At 36.9% G+C, this 25904-nt stretch overlaps 1 protein-coding gene across 1 annotated transcript in view; it reads left to right on the top strand.

Moving 5' to 3' along the window:
• APOH (apolipoprotein H) overlaps positions 1-17418 on the top strand; it is a 145490-nt gene extending 128072 nt beyond the window's left edge. The window contains exon 8 of the mRNA XM_053721465.1: positions 17097-17418. Coding sequence (XP_053577440.1) covers positions 17097-17164 — 68 coding nt within the window. The 3' untranslated portion in view covers positions 17165-17418. The remainder of the gene's footprint in view (positions 1-17096) is intronic.
• The last annotated feature ends 8486 nt before the right edge of the window (positions 17419-25904 follow it).

Genomic DNA, 25904 nt, shown 5'->3' with positions numbered 1-25904 from the left:
AATGTACAACACAGCTCAGCAATCAAACGGTTTTAAATTGATGTTACTGTAAAAGTGAAACGCAACTGTGTCTCTTTTGTTCTTTGTGTGGTAAATAAACATTCCGTTTCTAGTATAATTGTTGGTTAAGAAGGGCGCTAATGCAAAGGCGAAGGCACTGCTGGTAGATTGCGGCCAGCTCTTTAATTGGCCCTGTTGGCTAGGGCTGGCGCTTGCGTAAGTCACACAGCCCGCACTGCTGCAGCAAGTAAATGTTAGGGCCGCAGTTGGAGAGGGCGCTATGTGATTTCATTTCCCATCCCTGTGCTCAGAATTAGTTTATTGTGGTTGCTAAGTGACCTGTGTCACGTGACCACATTGGCTTATACTTACAAGGTGGGAAAAGGTAGGCTAAAGACTTCCTGTTTCATGCCTGTGCCTACTCCTACCTCCTATTAAATATCTGCTGCGAATCGGGCAGGCAATATATCAGCAGAAGTAAAGGGTCCTTATATCCTCTGCACTTCGAACATTAGACCTTTGACAGTACCACCTGCTGGCTAGTTCTTACAGGGGACTTTATAATGTAAACCTTGCCCAAACACAAGGAGTATATTTTCTAACTAAATTTATGGCTTTTTAATTAATATATAAAGACAAGACCCTGGGGGGTAGTTATCAAGCCGTCAACCTCAAATACGCTGGAATTCTGCAGCGTATTTGTGGCGAGGCTGATTCGCCTTAGTTATCAAAGGCTAGAGACCGGCAAAAGTAGAATATAGTGACGTAAGCTTCGATCCGCGGGACTCAGTCCGACACAGATCGATTCTTACATCACTCCAGATGTTCAGTGCGGCACAATCTGACTACTTTTGCTAGTTATCAAAAAACTAGCAGGTACACTCGGCACTTTTCCGGCCCAGCGTACCTGGTTTTCAAACCGCCGCCCTGGAGGCGGCGGATCCCATAGGAATCAATGGGAGTCTGACCATAGCGAAAGTTCATGTTCGCTGCTGCCAGACATCCCATTGATTCCTATGGAAGATGTCTGCACCTAACACCCTAACATGTACCCCGAGTCTAAACACCCCTAATCTGTCCCCCTTACACCGCCGCAAATAAATAAATGTATTACCCCCTAAACCGCCGCTCCCGGAGCCCACTGCCACTATAATAAACATGTTAACCCCTAAACTGCCGCTCCCTGACCCCGCCGCAACCTATATTAAACTTATTAACCCCTAATCTGCCCCCCTAATTAAATAAATCTAAATAATATTTCTATTATTAACTAAATTAATCCTATTTAAAACTAAATACTTACCTTTAAAATAAACCCTAATATAGCTACAATATAAATAATAATTATATTGTAGCTATTTTAGGATTTATATTTATTTTACAGGCAAATTTCAATTTATTTTAACTAGGTACAATAGCTATTAAATAGTTATTAACTATTTAATAGCTTACCTAGCTAAAATAAACAGAAATTTACCTGTAAAATACATCCTAACCTAAGTTGCAATTACACCTAACACTACACTATACTTTAATAAATTATTTCTATTTAAAACTAAATACTTACCTGTAAAATAAACCCTAAGATAGCTACAATGTAATTAATAATTACATTGTAGCTATTTTAGGATTTATATTTATTTTACAGGTAATTTTGTATTTATTTTAGCTAGTTAGAATAGTTATTAAATAGTGATTAACTATTTAATAACTACCTAGCTAAAAGAAAAACAAAATTACCTGTAAAATAAATCCTAACCTAAGTTACAATTAAACCTAACACTACACTATCATTACATTAATTAAATAAATTAAATACAAATAATTACAATTAAATACAATTACATAAACTAACTAAAGTACAAAAAATAAAAAAAATAAGTTACAAACATTTAAAAAATATTACAACAATTTTAAGCTAATTACACCTAATCTAAACCCCCTAATAAAATTACAAAGCCCCCCAAAATAAAAAAATTCTCTACCCTATTCTAAATTTAAAAAGTTCAAAGCTCTTTTACCTTACAAGCCCTTAAAAGGGCCTTTTGCGGGGCATGCCCCAAAGAATTCAGCTCTTTTGCCTGTAAAAGAAAAATACAACCCCCCCAACATTAAAACCCACCACCCACATACCCCTAATCTAACCCAAACCCCCCTTAAATAAACCTAACACTACCCCCCTGAAGATCATCCTACCTTGAGATTGAAGTTCAATCTGATTGGCTGATTCAATCAGCCAATCAGATTTTTCCTACCTTAATTCCGATTGGCTGATAGAATCCTATCAGCCAATCGGAATTGAAGGGACACCATCTTGGATGACGTCCCTTAAAGGAGCCTTCATTCGTTGTTAGTCCGTCGGAGAAGAAGGATGTTCCGCGTCAGCAGGATGAAGATGGATCCTGAAGAAAGAAGATTGAAGACCCCGCTTGGAAGATGACATCGCCCGTATGGAAGACTTCTTCAGCGCCGCTTGGAAGATGACATCGCCCGGATAGAAGACTTCTTCAGCGCCGCCTGGATGATGACTTCATCGGATGGAAGACTTCCCCTTGGAGGATCACTTATACCACTCCGGATCTCCTCTTCGGTTCCATTGGTGGTTTTAATGTTGGGGGGGTTGTATTTTTCTTTTACAGGCAAAAGAGCTGAATACTTTGGGGTATGCCCCGCAAAAGGCCCTTTTAAGGGCTGGTAAGGTAAAAGAGCTTTGAACTTTTTTAATTTAGAATAGGGTAGGGAATTTTTTTATTTTGGGGGGCTTTGTTATTTTATTAGGGGGCTTAGATTAGGTGTAATTAGCTTAAAATTGTTGTAATATTTTTTAAATGTTTGTAACTTATTTTGTTTATTTTTTGTAACTTAGCTTTTTTTATTTTTTGTACTTTAGTTAGTTTATGTAATTGTATTTAATTGTAGTTATTTGTATTTAATTTATTTAATTAATGTAATGATAGTGTAGTGTTAGGTTTAATTGTAACTTAGGTTAGGAATTATTTTACAGGTAATTTTGTATTTCTTTTAGCTAAGTAGTTATTAAATAGTTAATAACTATTTAATGACTATTCTAACTAGCTAAAATAAATACAAAGTTACCTGTAAAATAAATATAAATTCTAAAATAGCTACAATGTAATTATTAATTACGTTGTAGCTATCTTAGGCCTAGATTTAGAGTTGGGCGGTAGCCGTCAAAACCAGCGTTAGAGGCTCCTAACGCTGGTTTTAGGCTACCGCCAGTATTTGGAGTCAGTCAGGAAAGGGTCTAACGCTCACTTTCCAGCCGCGACTTTTCCATACCGCAGATCCCCTTACGTCAATTGCGTATCCTGTCTTTTCAATGGGATCTTTCTAACGCCGGTATTTAGAGTCGTGTCTGAAGTGAGCGTTAGAATTCTAACGACAAAACTCCAGCCGCAGAAAAAAGTCAGTAGTTAAGAGCTTTCTGGGCTAATGCCGGTTTATAAAGCTCTTAACTACTGTGCTCTAAAGTACACTAACACCCATAAACTACCTATGTACCCCTAAACCGAGGCCCCCCCACATCGCCGCCACTCTATAAAAAAATATTTAACCCCTAATCTGCCGACCGCCACCTACGTTATCCTTATGTACCCCTAATCTGCTGCCCCTAACACCGCCGACCCCTATATTATATTTATTAACCCCTAACCTGCCCCCCACAACGTCGCCGCTAGCTACCTACAATAATTAACCCCTAATCTGCCGACCGCAAAGCGCCGCTACCTACGTTATCCTTATGTACCCCTAATCTGCTGCCCCTAACACCGCCGACCCCTATATTATATTTATTAACCCCTAATCTGCCCCCCTCAACGTCGCCTCCACCTGCCTACATTTATTAACCCCTAATCTGCCGAGCGGACCACACCGCTACTATAATAAAGTTATTAACCCCTAATCCGCCTCACTCCCGCCTCAATAACCCTATAATAAATAGTATTAACCCCTAATCTGCCCTCCCTAATATCGCCGACACCTAACTTCAATTATTAACCCCTAATCTGCCGACCGAATCTCGCCGCTACTGTAATAAATGGATTAACCCCTAAAGCTAAGTCTAACCCTAACACTAACACCCCCTAATACTTACCTGTAAAATAAACCCTAATATAGCTACAATATAAATTATAATTATATTATAGCTATTTTAGGATTTATATTTATTTTACAGGTAACTTTGTATTTATTTTAACCAGGTACAATAGCTATTAAATAGTTAAGAACTATTTAATAGCTAAAATAGTTAAAATAATTACAAAATTACCTGTAAAATAAATCCTAACCTAAGTTACAATTAAACCTAACACTACACAATCAATAAATTAATTAAATAAAATACCTACAATTATCTACAATTAAACCTAACACTACACTATCAATAAATTAATTAAATACAATATCTACAAATAAATACAATGAAATAAACTAACTAAAGTACAAAAAATAAAAAAGAACTAAGTTACAAAAAATAAAAAAATATTTACAAACATTAGAAAAATATTACAACAATTTTAAACTAATTACACCTACTGTAAAGCCCCCTAATAAAATAACAAAGCCCCCCAAAATAAAAAAATGCCCTACCCTATTCTAAATTAAAAAAGTTCAAAGCTCTTTTACCTTACCAGCCCTGAACAGGGCCCTTTGCGGGGCATGCCCCAAAGAATTCAGCTCTTTTGCCTGTAAAAAAAAACACATACAATACCCCCCAACATTACAACCCACCAACCACATACCCCTAATCTAACCCAAACCCCCCTTAAATAAACCTAACACTAAGCCCCTGAAGATCTTCCTACCTTATCTTCACCATACCAGGTACACCGATCCGTCCTCGGAAGTCTTGATCCAAGCCTCGGAAGTGTTGATCCAAGCCCAAGCGGGGGGCTGAAGAGTGACGTCCATCCTCGGGCTGAAGTCTGGATCCAAGCGGCGGCTGAAGAACTCCATCATCGGGCTGAAGTCGGAAGTCCATCATCGGGATGAAGTCTTCTATCAAGCCGCATCTTCAATCTTCTTTCTTCTGGAGCGGAGCGGAGCTATCTTCTTTCCAACCGAGGCGGATCCAACCTCTTCAACCGACGCCTACTCGCCGAATGACGGTTCCTTTAAATGACGTCATCCAAGATGGCGTCCCTCGAATTAAGGTTGGAATATTCTGATTGGCTGATGGAATCAGCCAATCAGAATCAAGTTCAATCCGATAGCGGCGCAGTCCGGTCGGCAGATTAGGGGTTAATAAGTGTAGGCAGGTGGAGGCGACATTGTGGGGGGCAGATTAGGGGTTAATTAATATAATATAGGGGTCGGCGGTGTTAGGGGCAGCAGATTAGGGGTACATAGGGATAAAGTAAGTAGCGGCGGTTTACGGAGCGGCAGATTAGGGGTTAAAAAATATGCAGGGGTCAGCGATAGCGGGGGCGGCAGATTAGAGGTTAATAAGTGTAAGGCTAGGGGTGTGTAGACTCGGGGTACATGTTAGGGTGTTAGGTGCAGACGTAGGAAGTGTTTCCCCATAGCAAACAATGGGGCTGCGTTAGGAGCTGAACGCAGCTTTTTTGCAGGTGTTAGGTTTTTTTTCAGCTCAAACAGCCCCATTGTTTTCTATAGGGGAATCGTGCACGAGCACGTTTTTGAAGCTGGCCGCGTCCGTAAGCACCGCTGGTATCGAGAGTTGCAGTGGCGTTAACTTATGCTCTACGCTCCCTTTTTGGAGCCTAACGCACTGAAAACCCAGCCATTCTGTGAACTCTAAATACCAGCGGTATTTAAAAGGTGCGGCCAGAAAAAAGCAAGCGTAGCTAACGCACCTCTTTGGCCGCAGAACTCTAAATCTAGGCGTTAGGGTTTATTTTACAGGTAAGTATTTAGTTTTAAATAGAAATAATTTATTAAAGTATAGTGTAGTGTTAGGTGTAATTGTAACTTAGGTTAGGATTTATTTTACAGGTAAATTTCTGTTTATTTTAGCTAGGTAAGCTATTAAATAGTTAATAACTATTTAATAGCTATTGTACCTAGTTAAAATAAATTGAAATTTGCCTGTAAAATAAATATAAATCCTAAGATAGCTACAATATAATTATTATTTATATTGTAGCTATATTAGGGTTTATTTTAAAGGTAAGTATTTAGTTTTAAATAGGATTAATTTAGTTAATAATAGATATATTATTTAGATTTATTTAATTAATATTTAAGTTGGGGTGTGTTACGGTTAGACTTAGGTTTAGGGGTTAATAATTTTATTACAGTGGCGGCGGTGTAGGGGGGGCAGGATAGGGGTTAATAAATGTATTATAGGTGTAGGGGGGCAGATTAGGGGTTAATACGTTTAATATCGTTTGCAGCGGGGTCCGGGAGCGGCGGTTTAGGGGTTAAACTATTTAGTTGCGGCGAGGTCCGGGATCGGCAGGATAGGGGTTAATAACTTTATTATAGAGGGCGGCGGTATAGGGGGGCAGGATAGGGGTTACTAGGTATAATGTAGGTGGCGGCGGTGTCCGGGAGCGTCGGTTTAGGGGTTAATACATTTATAAGAGTTGCGGCGGAGTTCACTTGGAGTGGATTCCAGAGGATCGGCTGGGCACCTTCCTTGATTCCCCAGGCAGAGGCAAAAGAAACAGTATAGATGGGGGAATTACAGTACATCTGGCTTTACCCACAGCCTCTTGGGTAATGTCGGTTTTACCGGGTAATTTTAGGATTACCCGAATTTCTTACTTTACCTGTAACATATATACATATATTTTTTTTTCAACATAATCTTTTTTTATTATATATATATATATATTGTTTTAACCATAAACTTAAGCTAAGAAAAGCTTTTTTTGTATTTTATTTAAGTTAAAATGAACTTATTTTCAACTGCCAATCTTGTAAACTAGTGTATTTTGTTTTTGTTTGGTTCTTTTTTTTTTTTTTTTTTTTAACTGGTTAAAGGGACAGTAAAGTCAAAATTAAAATGTTATGGTTTAGATAGAAAATGCAGTTTTAAATAACTTTACTTCCATTTTTAAATTTGCTTTGTTCTCTTAATATTCTTTGTTATAGAGTAAATCGAGGAAGTGTAATATGGGCTTAGGTCGGAGCATACATGTGTCTTTAGTACTCTATAGCAGCAGTGATTGTAATAATTTATATCACTGCTAAATACAATGTTGCAAAATAATGCTGCCATAGAGTACTAAAGACACGTGCACACTCCTGAGACCATATGAGCCTACCTAGACTTACTCTTTAACAAAGGGTACCAAGACAACAAAGCAAATTTGATAATAGAAATAACTTGCAAAGTTGTAAAGTTGTTTTAAATAGAAGCATGTTTGTATTATACATGTATTAGCAAAAATGATTCTAATAAAAGCTATAGCTGTTTCAAATGTCTATTTAAGTATGCACCGCGCACCAGCATTTTAAATACAGCACTTTTTCAGAGAACCTAAGCTGCTTGTACCATCTGGTAATGACTCGATTTGTTAATTGCTGACATGATACAGCCCCCACTGGTGCTCTGAGCAGCTGCAGTATTTAAAATGCTGATGCATTAAGAATATTTAGCTATGCTTCACATGCACGTGCAGAGACAAATGCTAACACTAAACAGTGATAACTTTTACTAGAAGCATTTTTTGCTAATACATGTATATTGTAATTATGTTTCTATTCAAATATTTCATTTGTATAAACTTTTATTGAGGTATTATAAAAGAGAAAACATACATTACATTAAGTGTCCTGCAGCATAAATGACAACACATCCATTGCAGTGAATACTAGGATATATAACAATAAGGACAATTGACAAAATATGGACGCATGAAACCACCATTTTATCATTTTTTCAAATTCTTAAGAATGGCTAATTATCTGGCCACCAATGAGCCCTTTGATATAGGTGAGGTATGTGAGTTATGATAGCCATACAAAGGTTCATTCGGGTCTAATGACTCTTGTACAATATAATAATAATTATATATATATAAGTATCAGCGGGTAAGCACCGCTTAAAGTGGAGCACAATAGTAGCAGCAAAGGAGTTGACTGTGATATTAAAAGGTCTAATTTTTCCCTGTTCAATCTGAGTTGTCAGAGGGGGAGGAATAACTGTTAGTTGAGGTTTAGGCCTCGCGAAATGCGGAGAGCAATACGCTCTCCGAATTTACCATTGCACCAGCAGCTCACAAGAGCTGCTGGTGCAACGCCGCCTCCTGCTGACTCGCGGCCAATTGGCCGCCAGCAGGGGGTGTCAATCAACCCGATCGTACTCGATCGGGTTGATTTCCGGCGATTCCTGTCCGCCTGCTCAGAACAGGCGGACAGGGTTATGGAGCAGCGGTCTTTAGACCGTTGCTTCATAACTTGTGTTTTTGGCGAATCTGAAAACTCGCCAGAAACACGGCCCTTCAAGCTCCGCACGGAGCTTGATAAATATGGGCCATAGAGTTGTAAAACAAAGACTGCTGCTGAGTTAACCATAAAATAATACCAAACATAAAAGGGTAAGGTAGAACACAGTCTGAAAGGGCAGTCCTACACAGGAACATTATAAATCTGTATGCTATAAAAGTTTCATCAGTGAGACATGAAGGGTGGTGCGACCTTCGCCATAATAGTGACACAAGCTGTACAATTATATAAAAAACTACCAGGGGTCTTATAGAATACATAATGGCAGTATGCATAGGGACTTATATCTACTGTGTTGTGTTGCTAAATTAAATTAAATCGTGGCTTGTAATATAGTGTGTTAGATAGAAGCAAAGGGTGAAATCTGGAGGCTCCCATTTCTTCAGAATTAGAGTCTATACATAAACACAGTTATTAAAAGAGAAACGTCACCAGCCACACCAGTGTACATATACAATGATATTATGTAGTATAGCATCTTATAATGTGAACTTAGACTAAAGAGTCTTCATGCGTATGAGACGAGCATGGGATGTCAGTCAATGGTAAGTCCTTTGGAGAGGAGGGTATAATGCATCCACCCTACCCAATACCAGATCTGGCGAGCGGGTCACAGCAGTATGCCCAGAGTACATACGGTTCCCATTGCGTAGGTGCAGGACAAAAGATCCCCAGCACCCAAACAGAAGTTCAAAATGTCCTACCGCTCCAAGCAATGTCTTCCCCCGTGGGGGTCAGGTAGGGTTGCCACCTTTCTTGGAAGAAATGCTCATTAACATAAATTGGAATAAATAATTAAACAGCATAACTAAAGCTGATAGGGCTGATTTTAAATGCTCATTTGTTTATAAATAGTATTCATCACACTCAGAAGAAGTTTCACTTTTAAAGGGGCTTTATTTCAATATTTATTCTTTATTTTCTACATTGACATGAACCTTAAAAATACCGGCCATGTCGGTAAAATACCGGCTGGGTGGCAACCCTAGGGTCAGGCTGTATCTTCCAACGGATGCAGGGCAAGTTGTTGTTGATGCTCCGGAGTGTACAACCTTTTCGGTTCAGGCAAGAGTACCGGCATGGGAGATATCATATCGGCATCTGGGTCCTCCCCACTTGCAGTCTGTAGCTCCCGGGGATCGGCCGCATTCCCCATAAGAGAGGTCAAGGAAAGGTGTGGAGAACACTCCCAGTTAGGTAGTTGTATAGTGATTGTGCCGCTGTTATCTGTAGCCAGCTGTGCATTGTTAGGGTGCAGTATGAGTTCCAAGCTTACATCGGGTCTCTTCACCCTCGCCATCTCTGATGTACCAGCCCACGTGGTTGTCAGGTTCACAAGCTGGGACAGACTGCTGTAGCTGTTATCAATTTGTCCCCCAAGCCTTAGTAAGGCGATTTTCATTCTAAAATATAGTTCTCCATTTCTGAAAATAGAGAGCCAAAACGAAAGCTGCTACTATGTACTATATACCCGGTTTCCTGGGGGGGGGGGGGAAATAGAATCCAATTTGTCCGGGTTAATGAGCTCTGTCCCTTACAATATCAGCATAATAGTGATCTTTAGGATATCCCCATCGCTACACTGAAAATGTTCATAGTGAATGACTCGTTAAAGCATCAATTTCTCAACGGAGTATATATCCCAAGAATGGAGCTCACAGTATAGCAGCCATCTTCGTTCATGATCCAGACACGCCCCCCCCCCCCCTCAAATATGTATTTCTTCTATGTGCATTTAAATTTAGACCGTAATGTCCCTTTAATTTTTACTTTACTGCCTCCAGTACATCTTCAGTAGTATTATAACTAGAATGTCCCTTTAATATGATGTTTACAATGTTAAGTCCAGCACTTATGTGGGTTCTTGGGGTTCAGTGTGGCCCTTGCTCACCCCTGCTGCTAAATGGGTCCCTGCTGCCTGTGAGGATGGTGAAGTAAAGCAGGCTCTGAGTACCGCATGCAATGTCCCTTCCTGCAATGTGCTACTTTTATTCAGAACATCCTTCAACCAGCACTCACCCCTGTCACAGCGACCAACACTTGGTACACCACATCATTAGACTTACACTAGGGGGCCTAGTTATCAAGCCGTCAACCTCAAATACGCTGGAATTCCGCAGCGTATTTGTGGCAAGGCTGATTCGCCTTAGTTATCAAAGGCTCGAGACCGGCAAAAGTAGAATTTTGTGACGTAAACTTTGATCCGCCGGACTCAGTCCGACACAGATCGATTCTTACGTCACTCCAGATGTTCCGCACACAAGTGCGGCACAATCTGACTACTTTTGCTAGTTATCAAAAAACTAGCAGGTACGCTCGGCACTTTTACGGCCCAACGTACCTGGTTTTCAAACCGCCACCCTGGAGGCGGCGGATCCCATAGGAATCAATGGGAGTCTGACCATAGTGAAAGTACAAGTTCGCTGCTTGTATGGGAGCTGTCTACACCTAACACCCTAACATGTACCCCGAGTCTAAACACCCCTAAGCTGTCCCCCCCTACACCGCCGCAACTAAATAAAATGATTAACCCCTAAACCGCCGCTCACGGAGCCCACCGCAAGCTACTCTATTCATATTAACCCCTAAACCTCCGCTTCCGGAGCCCACCGCCACCTACATTATACCTAGTAACCCCTTATCCTGTCCCCCCCTACACCGCCGCAACTAAATAAAATGATTAACCCCTAAACCGCCGCTCACGGAGCCCACCGCAAGCTACTCTATTCATATTAACCCCTAAACCTCCGCTTCCGGAGCCCACCGCCACCTACATTATACCTAGTAACCCCTTATCCTGCCCCCCCTATACCGCCGCCCTCTATAATAAAGTTATTAACCCCTATCCTGCCGAACCCGCACCTCGCCGCAAATAAATAGTTTAACCCCTAAACCGCTGCTCCCTAACCCTGCCGCAACCTATATTAAATTTATTAACCCCTAATCTGCCCCCCCTACACCGTCGCCACCTTTAATACATTTATTAACCCCTATCCTGCCCCCCACTACACCGCCGCCACTGTAATAAATTTATTAACCCCTAAACCTAAGTCTAACACTAACTCTAACACCCCCCTAACTTAAATATTAATTAAATAAATCTAAATAATATTTCTATTATGACCTAAATTAATCCTATTTAAAACTAAATACTTACCTTTAAAATAAACCCTAATATAGCTACAATATAAATAATAATTATATTGTAGCTATCTTAGGATTTATTTTTATTTTACAGGTAACTTTCAATTTATTTAACTAGGTACAATAGCTATTAAATAGTTATTAACTATTTAATAGCTTACCTAGCTAAAATAAAGAGAAATGTACCTGTAAACTAAAAACTAACCTAAGTTACAATTACACCTAACACTACACTATACTTTAATAAATTATTCCTATTTAAAACTAAATACTTACCTGTAAAATAAACCCTAAGATAGCTACAATGTAATTAATAATTACATTGTAGCTATCTTAGGATTTATATTTATTTTACAGGTAACTTTGTATTTATTTTAGCTAGTTAGAATAGTTATTAAATAGTTATTAACTATTTAATAACTACCTAGCTAAAAGAAATACAAAATTACCTGTAAAATAAATCCTAACCTAAGTTACAATTAAACCTAACACTACACTATCATTAAATAAATTAAATAAATTAACTACAAATAACTACAATTAAATACAATTACATAAACTAACTAAAGTACAAAAAAATAAAAAAAGCTAAGTTAAAAAAAATAAAAAAAATAAGTTACAAACATTTTAAAAATATTACAACAATTTTAAGCTACTTACACCTAATCTAAGCCCCCTAATAAAATAACAAACCCCCCCAAAATAAAAAAATGCCCTACACTATTCTACATTAAAAAAGTTCAAAGCTCTTTTACCTTACCAGCCCTTAAAAGGGCCTTTTGTGGGGGCATGCCCCAAAGAATTCAGCTCTTTTGCCTGTAAAAGAAAAATACAACCCCCCAACATTAAACCCCACCACCCACATACCCCTAATCTAAACCAAACCCCCCTTAAAATAACCTAACACTAATCCCCTGAAGATCATCCTACCTTGAGTCGTCTTCACTCAATCGAGCAGCGATGGAACCGAAGAGGACATCCGGAGCAGCAGAAGTGATCCTCCAAGGGGCGCTGAAGAAATCTTCCATCCGATGAAGTGATCCTCCAAGCGGCGCTGAAGAAATCTTCCATCCGGGCGATGTCATCTTCCAAGAGGTGCTGAAGAAGTCTTCTATCCGGGCGAGGTCATCTTCCAAGCCGGGTCTTCAATCTTCATCCCGCCGACGCGGAACATCCTTCTTTCCCGACGGACTACCGATGAATGAAGGCTCCTTTAAGGGACGTCATCCAAGATGGCGTCCCTTCAATTCCGATTGGCTGATAGGATTCTATCAGCCAATCGGAATTAAGGTAGGAAAAATCTGATTGGCTGATTGAATCAGCCAATCAGATTCAAGTTCAATCCGATTGGCCAATCAGATTGAGCTCGCATTCTATTGGCTGATTGGAACAGCATCCATCGCTGCTCGGTTGAGTGAAGACGACTCAAAGTAGGATGATCTTCAGGGGATTAGTGTTAGGTTATTTTAAGGGGGGTTTGGGTTAGATTAGGGGTATGTGGGTGGTGGTAGCTTTTTTTATTTTTTGTACTTTAGTTAGTTTATGTAATTGTATTTAATTGTAGTTATTTGTAGTTAATTTATTTAATTAATGTAATGATAGTGTAGTGTTAGGTTTAATTGTAACTTAGGTTAGGATTTATTTTACAGGTAATTTTGTATTTCTTTTAGCTAGGTAGTTATTAAATAGTTAATAACTATTTAATAACTATTCTAACTAGCTAAAATAAATACAAAGTTACCTGTAAAATAAATATAAATCCTAAGATAGCTACAATGTATTTATTAATTATAGTGTAGCTATCTTAGGGTTTATTTTACAGGTAAGTATTTATTTTTAATTAGGAATAATTTATTAAAGTATAGTGTAGTGTTAGGTGTAATTGTAACTTAGGTTAGTTTTTAGTTTACAGGTACATTTCTCTTTATTTTAGCTAGGTAAGCTATTAAATAGTTAATAACTATTTAATAGCTATTGTACCTAGTTAAAATAAATTGAAAGGTACCTGTAAAATAAAAATAAATCCTAAGATAGCTACAATATAATTATTATTTATATTGTAGCTATATTAGGGTTTATTTTAAAGGTAAGTATTTAGTTTTAAATAGGATTAACTTAGTTAATAAGAGAAATATTATTTAGATTTATTTAATTAATATTTAAGTTAGGGGGGTGTTAGGGTTAGTGTTAGACTTAGGTTTAGGGGTTAATAAATTTATTACAGTGGCGGCGGTGTAGTGGGGGGCAGGATAGGGGTTAATAAATTTATTATAGGTGTGCGGCGGACATGATACGCTACTTCGCACATTGTTAAATATGCCCCTTTGTATCATCTTATATAGAAATACCAAAATACAGTAACTGTCAAGATATATAACAAATAAAATTCAGTTTTCTGAAGAATCCACTAAACCAGATGTAGCTGAATACAGGGGGACACATTTGTCCAGGTCACTATAATCTCTTCCCCAAATTGAGCTACCGTGATCACCATTTACCTACATACAAACACTGAAATTACTGATAAAGCTAAAGTAAGTTTTTAGGCTTGAAGCCTTCTTTATACAGAATTGTTAATGCATGATTTATTTTATGCTTTGCAGTTGTTACCCAGTAATGTTGTTTTCTCATTAGCTTTTAGAAGAATAGCTGGAATAAATCATCAAAGCATTAGTTTCTTGTATATTGGTGCATGGGAGTGTTTTTTCCCCCTTCCTTTTAAACCACTTATTGGTCTAAATGGCTTTAGTTGTCTGTTTTACTTATCCGGCTTAACTCTTTCTCTTGAGTTTAAAGCATGTATATAGATTAGCTACAGTGCACATCCTCATGTTTCTATGAAGAAGAGGGCAAGACATTTTTTACTGGAAAAATGCATTAAAACAAATGACATAACGAGAAAGGGCTTGCTATCTTCATGTGTCATGTGTCACATTCTGTGATAGATTACAAGTGGAGAGCTAACTGTTGCGAGCAAGCGATATCTGCTTTTTGAAATAGTCGTAATTAGAACGCCTATTAAAAGTTGAAAGTAAACGCAATCGCAAGAGCGGAATCGCATTTTACGCTTGTCGGGTTAGCACGACTGACAAATTCACGTAGAGGGTAGTGTGTTAAAAAATGTTGCACTAAACACAGAAAAAATACATTGAAATTTACAGTTACACTGATAGAAACCCTATCTGATAAAAAATATAAATATTTTTTTATATATGGTATATGACAAAGTGTTTAACTGCAAAGGGCTAAATGTATATGTACACACACATATATATATATATATATATATATATACATACATGTCTAAATGTGTGTATGTATGCATTTGTATAGATACATATGTATTTATTTGTTTGTGTTTTACTGTATGTATTTATATATATATAGAGGTAACAAGAACTTGCACTCACTGGTCTTTTCCTCAAAAAACACACTTTTAATGTAACGTTTCAGAGATAGAGTATCTTCTTTTTATTGTAAACATATAATACTATATTTATCTGTATATACCTATACCTGCATATCTATTCCTATAGGTATAGATATCTATTTTACATTAACATTATCAGATATATATAGAAATACGTATTTAATAATAAAAAATAAATTTTTCTATGTGAAGAACAGATAAAGAGCATATTGTGCTTCCCGTTTTGCGCTTTAGGTCTAATGTAGTGTTAATGTAACATAGATCTCTATACCTATATATCTATAGAATAGATATATAGGTATTGGTATATAATGAAATATATATTTAAAAAAAAAAAAAATCTGTATGTGAAGAATATTGCAATGTGAAATATTAATTAACTCCTGTCAGGCTAGTGAGTGGGCGATAAGTGTTTCGTTTTTCTTCTGTACTCTCCATTGGAGTCTATAAGGAGAATAAGTTATATTCAAAGTCCATTGTTTAGCGCGTCAGTATTTCGCTTCCGTAGAAACTTTGTACTTTATACTTGTAATATGCGCGCTACCTGATGCGCACAAAAAGATAACTTCTAGCAAAGTTTATGCACAAGTGGGGTCGCTAAATAGCGCTCCACTACTCATCTAGTCCATAAAGTTAAAAAGATGTCTTCTTTTAAACACCTTTTGCAGTGCACTATTGTATTGTGACAGAATAGTTTCAGTTCACACATGTAAATTGTAATTTAATACTGCCTAAAGGGATCATTAAACCTTCTCTACACATGGCAATGCTGCTGAACGTTTCGTAACTGGCAGAGAACCATTGCATCTCACAGTGAAGTGTAATAAAACAACTCTTTGTGAGACAAACCTTCAAACAATGATTTCAGCCTAACCTCTATTGTTATGCGGATACCTTTATATCATAGTGCTATTGTGATGCATCAGTTTATTATTGGGCCCTATGTGCTTAATCCACGGGTTACCAAGACAGAGAAGGACAAATCCAGTAAGCCAATCAGGAGTGACATACCAACGTATTTAGCAATCACCAGCTGAGAGGATTCTCCTGATTGCATTTAACCCTATAACAGTTAAGCACATAGTCAAAAACAAGCATTTACTTAATAATGAAAATGTTATTTCCCTTTAACTGTAATGCTCGTGGGATATTCCACTATCAGACCGAACTCGGCTAGTAGTCTTCTTATCCCAGCGTCGATGATAGGGAATATCCCAGAGCAGAGAAAGTACGCAAGATGAGGTAAGCAGCACTCACCACAGACAGGATAGTCTTTGGCGGCAACAGGCAGGGAATCAGCGGAAGGCAGTTCAGGGGTAAAACAATAGGACGGTCAGACAGGCAGGGTTTGGCAACAGTAAGGCAATCCAAAGGAAAACCACTTGAATGGTCAGACAGGCAGGTTTTGGCAACAGTAAGGCAATCCAGTACTTTAGGGGTTAAGCAAGCAGAGTAGTCAGACAGGCAGAGTTAATCAACAGAGAGGCAATCCAGTACTTTAGGGGTTAAGCAAGCAGAATAGTCAGACAGGGAGAGTTCAATAGCAGTGAGGCAATCAAGTACTTTAGGGGTTAAGCAAGCAGAGTAGTCAGACAGGCAGAGTTCAAAACAGATATGGCAATCCAGAATACAGTAAGCTATCACACTCCCACCCAAGTGAGCAACTTACATAGCGCAGGATTCGCGCCACAGGAGATCCCGATCGGCTTCAGAACGGAGGGAGGGAGCGTGCGGCGATGACGTCACTGCCGCACGCAGACAGGAGCCGACACCCCCCTAGGCAACAAGCAAAACAGCAGGTGCTGCGTTCCTAGCAACAGCTAGAGCGGCACAGCGTGACATTAACAATATTTACAGTTATTTTGTTGATGCACTAATATGATCATGTATTACTGAAAATGCAGCACCATAAATATTGAATAGCTGGTATGTAATTCACAGCAAGTAACAGCTAATGGACCAATATTCCAAAAGTAGCCATTATAAAAACAAAGTATACTTGTAAAACTATATGTTTCACTCTGATGAGAATTAATGCATTTTATTTCCTATGTTTTCCACTAAATATGGATTTTTTTTTTTTTCACAGAACAGTCATCTTGGAACATATTTTCTACAGATCCATCAAAAATGCAACTTTGTGCAAATGCTTCTTAGCTAAACCTGATAATACGCAGCAATACGACACTGTGTTTTTTAAAAAGCCCATTAAATTGCTAATTAGTAATGTGTTTAATGGATTGCTGTTGTTATACTCAAATCTTATTAGCTTTTAGAAGAGTTGCTAATACAACAGCTCATAATCCTTTAAAAAAAATGTTTTTTGCCTTTAAATAATTTATCAGTGTATAAAATTCTATCAATCTCTCATGAGTCCTAGCAGTAAATAAAATGGCATCATGTTGCTATAATATGCTTTTTACCTCTGTGATTTCCTTGTATCTAAGCCTCTGCAGACTGCCCCCTTATCTCAGATCTTTTGACAAACTTGCATTTTAGCCAAGGCGCTGACTCTTAAATAACTCCATGTGAGTGAGCACAATGTTATCTATGTATGTTACACATGATCTGTTATTTGAGAGAGACGGGAGTGATAGCACTACTAGAAGTAATGTACTGGGATGGGCTTATAATAATGCACAAATGGCCTTATAAAGTGTAAAAGTAGCTCTAAGGTGCTGTGTATAAACAGACTTTAATACTTATACAACTAAAGAGAGTTGCAAAAAAAGGGATACACAAATAGCACTCAAATCCCATTTATATTGTACATATTATAGGCATAAAAGGTCAACATCAACACAATTTGATTAAAATAATTAAACTTTATTAGGTATCTTAAAATGGGTACTTTAAAATCAACTGGAGGATACTGGGGTGAGCCAATATTAGCCCTGGGAATAGTATACACCAGGATTAATTATTATGTAAAGTTAATGGTCAGGTATAATACTGGGATGTTACACATGACCTATCAGTGTCTAACTGTGAAAAACTGACAACATACATTGAGATAAGAGGTGGTTCAACAGCTTAGAAATCAGTTTCCTACTACCAGAATCTGCCTAGGTTTAGCTTTCAACAAAGAATACCAAGAGAACAAAGCAAATTTGATGATAAAAGTAAATTAGAAAGTTGTTTAAAATCACAAGCCCTATCTGAATCATGAAAGTTTTATATTGACTAGACCAGGGTTCTTCAAACTTTTTTTCCCAAGACCCAGTAGCATACTACACACCTTCGTGATCCTATTTTAATGCTTGATCTGAAAATTTCTTAAGTAATATACCACAAGATAGCTGCAATTATCTGCAAAAATGTGTGCGCATACTCTATTCATGATTGTAGTCATACTTGAAAGTGTTGTAAAAGGTTATAACACACACTCTTATATAACACACACACCCTCATATAACACACACTCTCATATAACACACACTCTCATATAACAAACACACTCTCATATAACACACACACTATTATAACACACACACTCTCATATAACAAACACACCCTCATATAACACACAATCTCATATAACACACACACTCTCATATAACACACACACTCTCATATAACACACACTCTCATATAACAAACACTCTTATACAACACACATACTCTCATATAGCACACACTCTCATATAACAAACACACCCTCATATAACACACACACACTCTAATACAACACACACACACTCTCATATAACACACACACTCTTATACAGCACACATACTCTCATACAACACACACTCTCATATAGCACACACACTCTCATATAACACACACACTCTTATACAACACACACACTCTCATATGACACACACTCTCATATAACACACAAACTCTCATATAACAAACACACTCTTATATAACACACACACCCTCATATAACAAACACACTCTTATATAACACACACACCCTCTTATAACAAACACACTCTCATACAACACACACACTCTTATATAGCACACACAGTCTTATATAACAAACACACTCTCATACAACACACACACTCTTATATAACACACACACACTCTCATATAACACACACACTCTTATATAACACACACACTCTTATGTAACGCACACACTCTCATGTAACACACACACTCTCATATAACACACACACACTCTCATATAACAAACACACTCTCATACAACACACACACTCTCATATAACACACACACCCTCATACAACACACACACTCTAATACAACACACACACTCCATACAACAGACACACTCTCATACAACACACACACTCTCATATAACACACACACACTCATACAACACACACACTCTCATATAACACACACACACTCATATAACACACACACTCTCATACAACACACACACTCTCATATAACACACACTCATATAACACACACACTCTCATACAACACACATGCACACACACTCTCAAACAAAGAAAAACACACGCACTCTCATACAACACACACCCACACACACAGACAAATCGCGACCCAGTAGACATGGTGTTGTGACCCAGTAACGGGTCCCGACCCGTGGTTTGAAGAACTTTGGACTAGACTGTCCCTTTAAGAGAGAGAATTCAAATCCTTTTTTGTTCCCTCCTGCGGTGTGTGGGACCGGCCTGGTAAATTTGGAAAACCGGTGATTGGGATCTGCACAAGGTACTAAGGTAACGCTTTGGATTTTAACAAGTATGTGGCATAATTTACATGTACACTGTGGATACTTGGTAACGGACAGACGTCACAACGTGTTGGGTTTAGGAGAGTTGTTTCCCTCTGTTAATACTCCTGCATAGTCTATTACAAAGCATTTACAAGGAAAAACCTCCATTATTATAAACCTGAAGATTTTCTCAGCAAGTAGTAATCTTTCTGTACACAGTTTACAGGGGGGGCAGGAATAAACATTTACTTTCTCTAAGCCATATTTCATTCTTTTGAATAACGTGTGTGATTGCTGCAGAGAGAGTCCGGTTTTGCCTTACATTAGAGGTGCCAAATAAATATGGTAGAGGGCATTAAACTGCATAACATTTTTGTTTTGTAGAAATCATATGTTCCCTAATGAAAAATAAACGTGTTTTTCTTTTGTTTGTCTATCAATAAACTGCTGTACATTTCCTTTTGAGCCAATGAGCTTTTATCAAACAAAACCATTGAGCACTTTTGTTTCTTCAAAATAATAATAAAAAAAAATTCTCTTGATTTTTTAATTATTATAAAATCATTTTAAAATTGTGTTTAAGTAGAATATTTCTATGCATGTGCTTAATAGAAAATGGTATAATGTCTCTTTATTGGAGGTACAGCAATTTTTAATAAACCAATAGTAAAGTGACTTTGTTTTTAGCTGTTGATGAACGTATATGTTACTATGTATCTGTATATGACATGCATAACAAGGTGTGATTTTTAAACCTTTCACTATTAAAATAATAGTAACATACATTAAAAATAAGTACAAAAAAACATTCAAGTTCTTGACAAGCAATTTATTTGAAAGATTGTTATAGCTCATTACTCTTTGATTTATAACTTTAAAATGTGAACTGAGTGTGCCTGCGTAGCTGTCTGATTATGGGGAAAAACAGTTTTTAAGATGTTACATGTGTGGATAAAACAAGGCTTTATTGGACCAATCAAAAAACATTGCAATATATTTTCATTATTTATTTTGTCCCCTTTTCTTGTAATTTAACTCTGAAAATTGTTGGTTTTATAAATTCCGCTGAATTTCTTTATGGGTGCCACAGTGTTCTTCTTCTCTTTCTTTAATGCTGAGGGCAACTAGGGACATATATATACCACACAATAAAACAGACTGTCCAAACCATGCTGGGGGGGAACATAGGATTATCTAAGCGGGTTTCCACACAGCCTTGTTTGCACAAACAGAGATAAATAGAAAACTAGTTCAAACATGGCGGCGCCCATTACTTTATAGAATTAGAAACAAATCCTTTATACTTCAGTATACATGTATTTATTGCGTAATATCGCTTTGATGAGGTTTGAAGACATCAAAAAGTGGGGAATTAATATACTGAAATTGTAAAAGTATTATCAACCACAAAAAAATGTATGAAAAGACAATTAGCTGAAATGAAATATAGGCTGAAATCTGAGTTTCCAGAAAATGTAGGTTTATGTTGAATCATCAAGTTAACTTGGCTGCAAGAAAAGCTGCTAATTAATTCAATGGATCTTGGAACTGTGGCAACAGAACTTTCTCAAACAGAGAGTATCTCACAACTGTAAAACTGAAAAATATCTGGAACTTTAGCTCTAAAAATAGAGGATTTTCTAATTCTCAGAACCTAAATTACACCCTGTTCTCAAGGCTAACCCTGCTACATGTATGTCCTTTGATGGATATTAAACATCATGTTCCTATAGTAAACACAAATATGTTAAATTAAAGTAAACAATAAAAAAGAACATATTTAAACTTAACTTGCATTCTGCCTCTAAGGAACATTAGCAAAACAGACTTTCTCTCTCTAGCATTATCTGCATAATAAACCAGGTCAAGTTACTTTAGAAGATTTGTGATCAACCTAGATAAGCCTTCCTGTAGAGACCACAGCCTCCTTTTAGGGCTGTAATAGGGAGTAATGGACACTGCACAAATGAAGTTAAAAATAAAGAAATAAAAGGTAAAATCATTTTAAAATTATGAAAAATAGATATTGAAAAATGACACACACATCACTTTAACCCCTTAGTGACCAGACTGTTTTTCAATTTTCTTACCGTTAAGAACCAGAGCTGTTTTGACATTTCTGCGGTGTTTGTGTTTAGCTGTAATTTTCCTCTTACTCATTTACTGTACCCGCACATATTATATACAGTTTTTCTCGCCATTAAATGGCCTTATGAGGAACATTGTTTTCCTCATATCACATATTTAACTATAAAAAGAAATATAAAATATGATGAAAAAATTAAAAAAAACACACTTTTTCTAACTTTGACCCCCAAAATCTCTTACGCATCTACAACCAACAGAAAACACCAATGCTAAATAGTTTCTAAATTTTGTCCTGAGTTTAGAAATACCCAATCTATACATTTTCTTTGCTTTTTTTGCAAGTTATAGGGCAATAAGTACAAGTAGCACTTTGCTATTTCCAAAGCATTTTGTTTTTTCAAAATTAGCGAGTTACATCGTAACACTGATATCTGTCAGGAATCCCTGAATAACCCTTCACATGTATATATTTTTTTAAAAGAAGACAATCTAAGGTAATAAACTTGGGGTATTTTGACTCTTTTCATGCAACCATTTTACCACCAATGTATGCCAAAGTTTGAAAAAAACAAACGTGGTGATTTTTTGACACACATACCAATTTAAGAATACATGTACTGAGAACTTTAAGGGTAACTGCCAAAGAACACCCCAATATGTGTTCAGCAACATCTCCTGAGTACAGTGATACCACCCATCTATAGGTGTGTCGGGTTCTCTGGGGGCTAAAAGACCTTATTTTTAGCAGGCGCATTTCAGTATTCCAACTTGAAATTTTCACATCTGGTCATAATGCACCCATGTCCTATTTGGGATATTTGTGAAGCCGGCCAAATGTAATTTACCCCCATCAAACCATATATTGTTGAAAAGTAGACACCCTAGGTTATTTGATAATCTGGTATTTTAATACTTTCCATGCACTTATTCAACCACCAATCTTTGTCAAACTTTTGGGTAGTCATTTTTTTGTGTTATTTTTCACACACATTGTAATTTAGGCATGGATTCTCAGTTCCTGTTATGTGTTACTGCCAAATAACACCTCAATATGTGTTCAGCAACATCTCCTGAGTACAATGATACCACTCATGTATAGGTGTGTCGGGTTCTTTGGGGGCTAAAAGACTTATTTTTAGGGGGCGCATTCCAGTTTTCCAACTTGGAGTTTTCATATCTGGTCATCATGCACCCATGTCCTATTTGGGACATTTTTGAAGCCAGCCAATATAATTTACCCCATCAAACCATTATAGTTTTGAAAAGTAGACACCCTAGGCTATTTGAAATGCTGGTATTTTAACACTTTCCATGCACTAATTCAACCACCAGTCTTTGTCAAACTTTTGGGTAGTCATTTTTTGTGTTATTTTTCACACACATTGCACTTTAGGCATGGATTCTCAGTTCCTGGAAGAAAGTGTTTGCGGCTGCACAGCTCACGGAACTCACTGCTAAAGTCCGTCCAGGGTCTATGACATCACCGCCTTAGCGGCTGCATATTCCTCCGTTTAATGGGCCCTCAATCCTGGTAAGGTGCAGGGCTCAAGTGTGCGGGAACCATCCGCACAAAATAGTGCAAGAAAATGAAAGAGCCGCACTCAGTTCAAATTCCAAACTCTGCAAGTTTATTGCATGATAACATGAAGAACAAACATAGCAAGAAAGGTGTCTGACGCGTTTCCTGCACTCTAGTGGTGCTTCATCAGAGACATAATGAACATGTACACAGCCCATCTTTATATCAGGCATCAATTGCCCTTACATTTGCCCACACTTGACTCAATTTAAAAAAGAAAAAAAGGGACAGTGAAAAACAAAAAAATATAAAAAACTGAACAAAGTACATCTCATTTACAGTGCTGTCTCTGTACTAGTACACATCATTCTATTTATGAGCGTTGACCATTATAAGAGGTATTATTCATAACGAACATTGCAACAACACATTTCAAAAATATATATATATGCACATTGTGGACAAAAAGACATTACATGTAATATGTAATATACCAGTTAGCTTAATATTCCTATACCGACACATGCAAACGCACAATCACACACCAATATTGTAGAAAACTTATAAGATTTAGAAAGGCACAGTTTATCCCATCCATTTATCAATATGAACATTGTGTCATTGTGCGCATGCCTATAACAGCATATTCTTATACCCCACTATGACAGCGATATCATCTGCAAACAACCGTATACCTAGAATATCTTATATACAGTATACTGCATATATAAATACCAAACCACCAAGACCACCAAGTCAGGCACAGAACACCTTATTTACTTCCTTATTTTCTGCATTTATACGTTTAGCCCTTATTCGAGTGGGATGGCATGTCCGTGTTCTGTGCCTGACTTGGTGGTCTGGTTTGTACATTTGCATATTTGCATACCTCATATAGTATAACAAATTTGAGAGCAATTGGTGTATGTTCATGGTGTACTTGACTTTACAGTTATATTTGCACTTTTTGGATATTTGCATAGTGCAATATTTATGAGAGCTATACCTTTAATACACTATTGAACATACATCAAGAGGAATTTGGTTATATTAAACATTTGTATGTGTTTTCACACTAACTTATAGATTTTTTTATTTCCAAATAAAATCTGAGTGGAACACTGTAGTAGATTGTACCATTAGTGGAATGTTATATTGTACCTCTCTTTAATGAGATGTATGCATAATAATATAATAAAATAAGACTGTTTAAACGAATAGCATTAGGCAGATATATTTTACATTCTATATTTGGTATTTATATATGCAGTACACTGTATATAAGATATTCTAGGTATACGGTTGTCTGCAGATGATATCGCTGTCATAGTGGGGTATAAGAATATGCTGTCATAGGCATGCGCACAATGACACAATGTTCATATTGATGAATGGATGGGACAAACTGTGCCTTTCTAAATCTTATAAGTTTTCTACAATATTGGTGTGTGATTGTGCGTTTGCATGTGTCGGTATAGGAATATTAAGCTAACTGGTATATTACATATATTACATATATATATATTACATATATTTACATATATTTTGGTCCTAGTTAATTACATCTGAATGAGAGATCGGACTTCATCATAATAAATATCAGTCTCTATCCTACACCCACTTACTAAAATGGAATTATAGTACAAGTAATTCCACAGCAACATTTGATTTTAAATCACTTTAAATATTCACTTTGTATTTTTGTTTTTTATAAGATTGGTACACGTAATCTTAGTGCACTTTCAACCAAAGATTACTACTCAAGGTTTATATAAATTTATTTCTTAGATTAACAGCTCACCATGTTATCATGTTTCTCCATTCAACATTTTTCTTTCTTTCACATGTGATCTCCTTATAAGATTACACACAACATTCTTTTTTCTACATAAAATTTGTTCACCTGACTCACACAAGTACTTTTAATATTTTCTAATGAACTATCACGTGACCTTTGTTGTAATTTTAATAATACATTAATGATTATATTTTTTTGAATATTAATTCACTGTTAACAAATTAATCCATGAGTGTGCCACTATTCTATTTCTTTTATCTAAATGTCACTCACCCTGCATTTTTATCGCTACCTTACAAACAATAGTGGATTATCCAATCTGTTGCTATCACTCCTATATTTATAACACACCTAGAGGCGCTTCATGTAGGTTAATATAAATGTAATACTTTCTGTTCACAGTTCTCAAGATGGAATCCATCCGCATATCTCGCTAATAATAATAGTGATATTCCCAAGAAAAATCATATAAGTGTACCATACAAGTAAGGTGATCATAGGTGGCCATTTACCTACACAGTATAATTATAAATGAATGGATATAAATAAATTTTCATTCATGAACAACATCGTACAAAATTGTCAGTTTATTTATATTTTTTTAATAACAATTTGGTCCTCAAATGAATTAATCTAACAACATATCACGTATCCTACTTTTCAAGACGTTTTACCTCTTTCTAAGCCAAATTACGACAACTATATACAAAGTTGCTTAATGCCTATACACATTGTTAATCTTTCTCACATCAAAGTACCAGCCAGCTATCGCTGTGAATGTAGTCAGTCTACGTCAACGTCATTGACATGTCTGTCAACCAATCGG

This window comes from Bombina bombina, chromosome 1, assembly GCF_027579735.1.
Source record: "Bombina bombina isolate aBomBom1 chromosome 1, aBomBom1.pri, whole genome shotgun sequence".
Taxonomy (NCBI): domain Eukaryota; kingdom Metazoa; phylum Chordata; class Amphibia; order Anura; family Bombinatoridae; genus Bombina; species Bombina bombina.
This window is presented reverse-complemented; position numbering and strand designations above follow the sequence as displayed.